We start from the raw sequence: 8,953 nt of genomic DNA on the forward strand, positions 1-8,953 counted from the left end.
AAGTAGATTAAATTTTTTTAAATAGCGAAATGTCTATTCTTTTTTGAACGGATTAAAAAAAATGAGTTATATATAAATTGAGATAGAAAGATTATTTATTATTTTCTCTATCTCAATTTATGTGACACTTTTCATTTATAAGAGTCAAACAGTTTAAGTTTGATCAGAAGTTTGCCCGTGAAACATTCATTTTTTAAAAATAAAATTTATATATTTGTAAACTACGTAAAAAATACTAAGTCACAATAATTGACAATTCAAAAATAATTAAAAGATATATAAAAAATTTACAGTCAAAATTAGACTTATTTGAATATCGAAATTCAAAAAGTGTCACATAAAATGAGACGAAAGAGTATTATTTTACTAATAAATTTCATATGTAAATTCATACTTTATAAAACTAAAAATATTAAATTCAGATAAACTCGAAATTATAAGATTGCATCTCTACCTAACAACCTTCATTCATCATCCCTCCATTCCCCCTTCTCTTCAAGTCCTACTTTAGCCATACAAATTTCACACATGAGCAAAACAAGATACTACTGATAACTACAAGAAAGTGGAGATACGACGATATTATATAGATATCGTTTTACACTATATAAAGGAAGAAAATATTGAAATAGAAAGAAAATTAGATCCCCAAAAAACCTTTTGATTACTCATTTTATTCCAACTTCATTTAACGGATAATATCACTAGCTCGATCGTGATGTTACACTTTCATCGATACATGTTATGCCTACATAATTTGTGTTACAAAAAATCTAACGATGTACATGATTTAAGGTTCGTTGAAGATGAGGATTAAGATGAAGAGTACATCGAAAAGAGGATTTTAATTCATATTGAAGAATATTAGACATATAATTATTTGTCAATCATCAAAATCAGAAGTAAATTGATGGCGAAGAATATTAGGTGTGTTTATGTTATAATTTTCATGGTGATTCTAACGATATCTCTCTTAGTATTACCATTGGTTCTGCCGCCTCTTCCACCACCGCCGCTTTTGCTTCTCTTTCTTCCAGCTATGCTCTTGGTGTTCCTCATCTTCTTGGCCTTCTCTCCTTCATTACCACCCACCAATGAATCGGGTTGATTTCACATATGGTCAGTTAATTTTTATTTTATCGTACTAAGCTTGTAAATTACTTTTTTTTGTACATAAAAGTTAACTTTGTTTTTTTAACAAAATAATCATTCTAACTTTACTTAAGAATCACTTGTCACTAAATAATTACATGTAATAATGAAGTGCTTCAACTTTTTCTTTTGAGTATCTTATTAAAATGATCTCTTTTATTTCCTCTTGATGACTTTTTATGATATTTCGATTAAAGTTATGTAATTTTTTTTCAAGAAAATGTTTTAATGATTTTTGTAATACTTATATTTTAACGATTTTAGTGTAATAAAATGAAAGTAATTAAGGTGAAACAAGATTTTTATTTAATCATTTAGTAATTTTCGACTACGATTCATTTATTCTCATGATGAGATGATCAAGTTGCACTACTAAAATTAAAATAAAGTCTTTTTGTTACCAAACTTGGAGTTTCTTTTCCTTGATTTTGAGACTATCATGTTTTGTAAAGTCTTTTTTTTCTCTTTTGGCTTGATAACGAAAGGATTTTATTGAGTCAATTTATCGATCTCTAATTTTTACTTTTAATATTTCAGTACGTTTGTTTGCCATATGAGCATTTACATTACTTATTTTTGGAATTATAATTGAACTTTTTGTGTTTTTAATAATATAGCTGAGAAGTTGGCTATCCTTACATTGAATTTGAGTTCTTTAAATATGAAAATTCAAAAAAACACTAGGAAAACAAAGTTTGAAACATGAAAATATAAAATATAAATTAATAATAGGTATCTTTACGTAAATAATCGGTATAACTCACTATTATTATTATTATTTTGGAAAAACTACTTAATTAGACAAATATTTCTTTATTAATTATCTCTATGGTTTGAAATAATTACAAATCATCTCACTAACAAATAATTTCATACAAGATTTCAAGTTACATACATCTAGATACATGTGTTTTTGTTATCATATACACTAAAATAGTAAGAAAAGCGAGCTAGAGAACCTAGGCATCCCAGATAAATGTGAATTACACATATGTATGTATCAAGATACTAGATACATGTATTTGAGATATCATAAACAAAGAGAGACGCGAGTGAGAAAGGATAGTGGTGAGCGAGAAAAGATCGTGGCAAGCAAGATAGCAGAAAGGAGATCAACAAGAGAGCTAGATGCATGTAAATTCACTTGGATACCGTGTATTTATAACAAATTATACCTAATTCGATCTTATGTATACATAGTTCAAAATTTTGATACATTTCAAAATAATAAAAAATGAAAAGAAGAGAAGTAATTAGATACTAAACTAGTGAAATTTAGGTAAGTTTTTTTTTTTTAATGAAGTGATATTTAGAAGGGCAACTTTCACATATCGCAAACAAAAAATTCATATTTGTATGCTATAGCAAACTTTGCATAATTGCGCTCCATAGCAAACATAAAACTGTATAATTTGCTATACATATGCAATTGTATAATTCGCTGGCCTAAATTGTATAATTCGCTGGCCTATTTCGCTGCAATTGTATAATTTGTTATGCATACAGTTGAATCGAATTAAAATGTATGTATATTGCATAATTATAAGTGTATAACAAGAAGATATATGTTTTTCTTGCTTTATACAAAAACAGAAACACAATATATACAATTCTGTTGTATAAAGCTAGAGAAAATTGTATTTTACATTGTATAATTCGTTGGCCTTTTTTCTCTGCAATATTTGAAGTAAAATGTTTGTAAATTGTATAATTAAGTGTATAACATGAAGATATACATTTTTGCGTATGTATATACAATTTTCTCTCGCTTTATACAAAAAAGAAACAGAATTATACACTTCTGTGTATAAAGCGAGAGAGGCGAGCGAGAATGAAGAATGGCGAGCGATATTTTTGGGAGAGAGACGCTGACAAATTTTAGCTAGTGTTTGCTATGGGGCACAATTAAATCAAACCCTAGTTATTCCATTTAATTTAGGTTATTAGTTTGCTATTACATACAATTTTCCCTATATAGATTAGTCTATTTTAAATGAATATCGTCCCACCAAATTTTTGGGCTTAGGCCTGTAACGATATACAGGCTGAAACATAGCTAGCTGCGTACAAGATGGGTGGCGTAGCCACTTTTGGGGCTGGTATTTAAAATTTAGCCACTATTTAAAATGTAATTCAAAATTAATCACTTATTAATGTGAAAATAAAATTTAGATAAAATTATTCCTAGCTAAAAAATGCAAAAATCTAATATAATATACTGGATTTTGAACTTTTATAAGTTAAACTCCAAAATAATGTATTATTGGGTTCGAAAACCCCATTCATGTGAAATTTTAGCACATTATAATAGAGCTACGAACATGTAAACATGTGATACTTCATTATAGTATAATGAAATTTCGAATTTAAAATATTATAATTACAGAATTACGAACTCTAACCCTTTTCTTAAGTTATTTTATAGGTGATGATAAAAGAATTTTAAGGCATTATTTTAGGATCATACATCATATTCATAGAATTGTATTTTCTAAATAATTCGAGGTGTTTTTTCATGAATCTTTTTTACGAATTTCAAGAGTTAATATGAAAAATATGTCCGTTCATAAATTTTGAAATTTTATAAATGACATAAAAATATTTCGCTTTATATTATTCATATAAATTCAAAAGCTACTTCAATCTATATTTATTGGAAAACATAACTGCCCAATTTTCAAATTTTATTTTTTTTCATCAAAAATAAATATTACTTTTTTTTTAAGTACCTACAATTTTCATATTTTTATTTATATATCACATGCTCAATATCGTTAAACAGTCTAATAAAAACATTTTGAATATTAAATTGATAGTGACTTTTCAACAATCTATTTGTTATCCTTCAACAAGTAGAAAAGAAATTTAAACAAAATTGCAATCATTATTACTATTATAAATGATTAATATTCTTAATCATGGAGTACAATTAATTTTCTCAATCATCTCTTGTTCTTTTGATTGATTTTCTTTCTTCTTTTTGTTAGCTTTAATATCACCATATAGGTAAGAAATAAAACCCCATATAGAAAGTACAAGAGAAACACCTTTTTCTGGTGTAAATTTTTCACCATAAAAAACAACACCTAATATTTCAGTAATAGGAAGTAAAACAGTAATTAAAATGCCAGACACTAATGATGATGAAAAATAAATAACTCCAATGGCACCTAAGAAAAAACATTGCCAAAGTATTGCTGACCATATTATAACAATATAATATCTAGCTTCTCCAAGTTCAAATAATTTTGCCTCCCTTGACATTGCCTGCATGTTTAAGCGTCATACGGAAGCTAATAAATTATTTAACGATATATAATTGTCATAAACATATTCAGAATAAGAAATTTTTAAATTCTCTGTAACGATCACAAGTTAATATATATGCAATAATAACTAAGATGATAGTTACATTTTTATATGTATATAATAATATAAATATAGTTTCTGGTGAAATTATATAGTATGAAAACATGAAATTAGTAAGCTTAAAAATAAGATAAATAACAACCTACTCAAGGTGCATGTTTCAATGATTAAAGTCAGAAATTTCACCAAAAATGATGTCAAAATATAAAAAGAGGAAATATATAAAGATTAAGTCAATGAAAAAAAGTGAGAATAATCACTAAACAATTTTTTTTAGTGAAATTTTCATTAGAAAAATAGTGATTTTTTACTAGTGTGCCCACTGCTCCAAACACAAAAGATAGAGAGAGAAGGACGTGATTAAATAACAGATTAAAAAAGGAAATAATTTTTATGCCATATTTAGTATCTGCATTGAAATTTGATTAATTCGAATTCATGTAATATATGATTCTAATTATTGGGAAATGCTTTTTATTAAATATTTTTTTGAATTCAAATCTGAAACATCTAGTTAAAGAAAAAATTATTTCATCCAGGGGCGAAGTCAACCTTCTGTTAGGGCTTAGGGGGTTCATTCGAACCCCTTTCGACGAAAATTTTTACTTGATTAAAATTATTTTTTAGGTATATCTAATAAATATCGAATCTCCTTTAATTAATTTGTATTTTAATTCTTCAAATATTGACCCCCTTATTAAAAATTCTAAATTCACTGTTAAATCTCGCTTAAGATCTTATGTATCGTAATTTATTTTTTTTTAGGATAAAATATAATAATAAAGTTGTTATTATGTGGGAGTCTACTTTGTTGAATCCAGAGCCATAACTTTTAGAATTTGTTAGAAGTCAATTTTTCATGATAAAGATGGACAACAAAGTTTTGATAGTGGAATTTTATTCAAGACTAGAGGACTTTGCTACTTCACCACTACTTAGATATTATCAATTTTCTTGGTCTTATTCTTTAACTTTATTTATATTAAATGGACAAAATTGCATTGAAAATAGGTACTTGATATGATGATGCCAATGAATTAAAATTTTCTTCTTTTAAGTGGGAAAATGTATTGCATGTCAAGACACTAACTAAAAGTTAATATTAATGTCACATCAAAAATTATTTATTATCGACTAAATTTTAGGTGAGATATAATTCACAAAGTTATCTTGTGCTAATAAATTACACTAGTATATGAAATTATGTGTGTGCATGCATAACCAAAAGTATAATCGATTGAAATCGAAATTTTATGCCGTTAAAAATTCCATTCAACAAAAAGTTCTCTTAACCAAGTTAAGATGATCAGTTTTATCTTTTTACTATTTAAAAAAAATATTCTTTATTTTTAATTATTATTTTTAATATATTGATGCTATACATTATCTTTTAAAATCTAAGACTTTAGATCAATTAATATAGATATTACGATAGAATATTCATATGTATCAATATATTTAATGAGAGGCGTAAAAAATTTAAAATGGACAAATAAAAATGAACAATAGACTCCCTCCGTTTCATTATTAAAAGCACTATTTACTTATTTTCTCTCCATTTATAATCACACTATTATTTTCTTATATATATATATAAAAGGTGTTTATAATTGTGTTATTTTTTTTTAATATAAAGGGTGTGTAAAGTCTAAACTGGATGTATTATCTTCCTTTTTATTCATCACTAAAGTCTAAATAATGTGATTCAAAATATCTGTTAATTTTAAAAACTAGCTAGAAAGAACAATTTTTTATCTTTTTTTTAATCACCCTAAATATTCAAACATGACATATAGTTTTAGACTTAGTTACTAATCTAAGGAAGCTAGAGGCCGGCAAGCTAAAATTAGTTAAATATTTCTTTCGATTAGTTCTATAAAATGTTTTTCTTAATTAATATTTTTTTCTTTTAATAATAGTTGTCTACTATTCGTTGACACATTTTAAGAAATAATAAATAATAGGAGATATTAGTATTATACTACCCTTTGAATAACAAAGGTATAATAAATACAAAAGAATAAATTATTTTCTGATTTTTTAAACTGAACAAATATTCCTAATAATTATTTTTAATATGATGAATAAATAAAAATATTGGAGAAAGTACATCAGAACCTTAATTAACGACAGATTAAAAAAAGGATAGGAGGAAAGTACATGGTTAGTGATTATAATCAGAGTTTAATTATTAGCCTGTCATAATTAGTAAACCAGCTAATTATACTTTGATTTACAATGATAATTCCAATGACTCAAAAGCAAAATCATCAAAAAGAAAAAAAGAAATAAAGAAGAAAAACCTCAACCACAACAAACTAAAATGACTGAAAAAAAAAAGGACCTATTTGACATAGCTAACAAGGAAAAATCTTTTTTTATAGAAAATTTGGTCAGAATGGTACTATGTTATTTTACTTTTTTTTTTAAAAAACATTTTAACTTTTTTAATTTTAATATATTTTAATTAAAAATGAAAAAAAAATTATTTTTTTTTAAAAAAAATTCAGACTTTTAAAATTTTTTGATTAAATTCTGGTCAAATTTTCTGGCCATTTAACATTACCCAGCTAATTAACAATAATTGTACTTCATTTATTTTTTACTTGCCTAATATATATATATATATATATATATATATATATATATATATTTACTTTTACTTAAACATCTCCACTTTAACATATCAAGAGAAAGACAATTACGTTAAAAATAAATTCATCTGTTCAAATTTTGATTGAGGAAGTTATTTAATATCTATATATATTGATGGACTGACTCGAACACTACGATTATCTGAAGAAAAAATGATTGTATTAAAAGAGGGAGAAGGAGAGACAAACCTGAAAGTCCTTGTTTATTATCATCCCAATTGTGCAAACCACAGTAGAAAAAATGCAATAGACAGCTTGAATCTCCATAACAAGTGTGTAAGTGATACCTTGTTTTGCCTTTTTATACAACAACTCAAACAAAGGCAAAATAAGTCCATACAAAGCTGCAGCTCCAAGTGTCATGATAAACCCTAGAATATACTCCTTTCTAGACTCCCCGTTAGGTCGGTCACCGTTCGCGTGGAGGGCCAATACCACCGCGCCAAGTGTCAGTAGAAAGATCGAGTTGATGGAGTAGGACGTGAACTTTTGCTTTACAAGAAGGAAAGCAAAGCCCGCGGTAAAAGCAAGTTGAGAAGCTATGACAAGTGCTGACGTGGACACAGGTAATTTAGCCACGCCATAAGCGTAGAGATAATTATCAAATCCAGTCAGGATCCCAATCCCGATACTCGCTACAAAGATCCTACGAGTCATCAAAATGAATTTAGCATTATTGTTATCGTTATCGTTATTGTTATCGGTAGTTATTTTGCCTCGAAATTCGCGACGACGGTTGAAGTAAGAGAAGGATAGAGGGACGAGAACAATTGGCCAACCAACTGTTTCTAACCAACTTGATAGCCAAATTCTTTCACCTCCTTTGAGAAAATAAAGACGGGTGATTAAAGGGCCACCACAATTTCCTATAGCTAAAATTATACAATTTATAGCTAGTAAAAATTTCTTCCTTCTCCATGAATCTTCTTGAGTCGTCATTTAATTTTTTTTATGAAGTGAAGATATGATCTTCTTTTAAGTTTGAGTAGTGATTTATAATATGTACGAACAAGTGAAATATATAGATGTCTTGTGGGTCAAATTTGTCAACAATATTATTTTATTTTCGCCTAATTTAAGGATTTTTGTTTTACAATAAATTAAAAGATATAAAAAATTGTATTCAATACAAACAGAAAAAAAACAAAGTTCAAAAGATGCTTAATTCTAATATATATATATATTATTGGTTGCCGAATTTAAGGATTTTTTTTTACGATAAAACAAAAAATATAAAAAGAAAATTAACCGATATAAAAATAATAATTCAAAGATGCTTAAATTCTACTCTATTTGTGAAAAACAATTTATACATAATTTTGAAGGTCTTTTTACTACATATATTTTTTTCATCTATTTTGTATGAGTTGATTTAAAGTATGAGTGTAAAATTATGTAATTTCGATGTAAATTCAGATATAAAATTTCTTCGATCTTCAAATAAAGTTTATATAGTTAAAAATTCTATCGAAAATATGATAAATCATAATTGTTAATAATTCGAAATATTTTGAGAATAGTGAATTACAATGAAATTTTGGATATCAAATATTATAATATAAGGTTCTTAGCAATGCAAACTTATTTTTCGTTTTGAATTTTTTTTTCTAAAAAGATATTCTATCGCATAATTACAAAAACATCTTAAATGGGCCAGTCAGCTAGATGATGTAAATTTGTTTTTTAATTCAAAATATCAATAATGGCAAAAAAAAAAAAAAAAGATCAATGAGATGAAAAGTGCCTTCAACAAATATGGGCAAATTGGAAAGATTAGT

The 8,953-nt window shown here is 26.3% G+C and overlaps 1 protein-coding gene across 1 annotated transcript; it reads right to left on the reverse strand.

The window, feature by feature from the left end:
- Positions 1 to 4,016: 4,016 nt before the first annotated feature.
- Positions 4,017 to 8,727, reverse strand: LOC101252698 (purine permease 3-like). Its single transcript, XM_004242747.5, has 2 exons — positions 7,365 to 8,727; positions 4,017 to 4,419 (listed from the first exon to the last, which is right to left on the reverse strand). The coding sequence occupies exons 1-2, from the start codon at positions 8,112 to 8,114 to the stop codon at positions 4,069 to 4,071; spliced, it is 1,101 nt and encodes a 366-aa protein (XP_004242795.2). The 5' UTR covers positions 8,115 to 8,727; the 3' UTR covers positions 4,017 to 4,068.
- Between the last annotated feature and the right edge of the window lie 226 nt (positions 8,728 to 8,953).

This window comes from Solanum lycopersicum, chromosome 7 (genome assembly GCF_036512215.1).
Source record: "Solanum lycopersicum chromosome 7, SLM_r2.1".
NCBI lineage: Eukaryota > Viridiplantae > Streptophyta > Magnoliopsida > Solanales > Solanaceae > Solanum > Solanum lycopersicum.

Excerpts from the sequence above, each read along its gene's own strand:
- LOC101252698 (XM_004242747.5), bottom strand. The coding sequence starts at position 8,114 with ATGACGACTCAAGAAGATTCATGGAGAAGGAAGAAATTTTTACTAGCT. Across the intron at positions 4,420-7,364 it reads TAATAAACAAGGACTTTCAG|GCAATGTCAAGGGAGGCAAA; the intron begins GTTTGTCTCTCC and ends TTAAACATGCAG.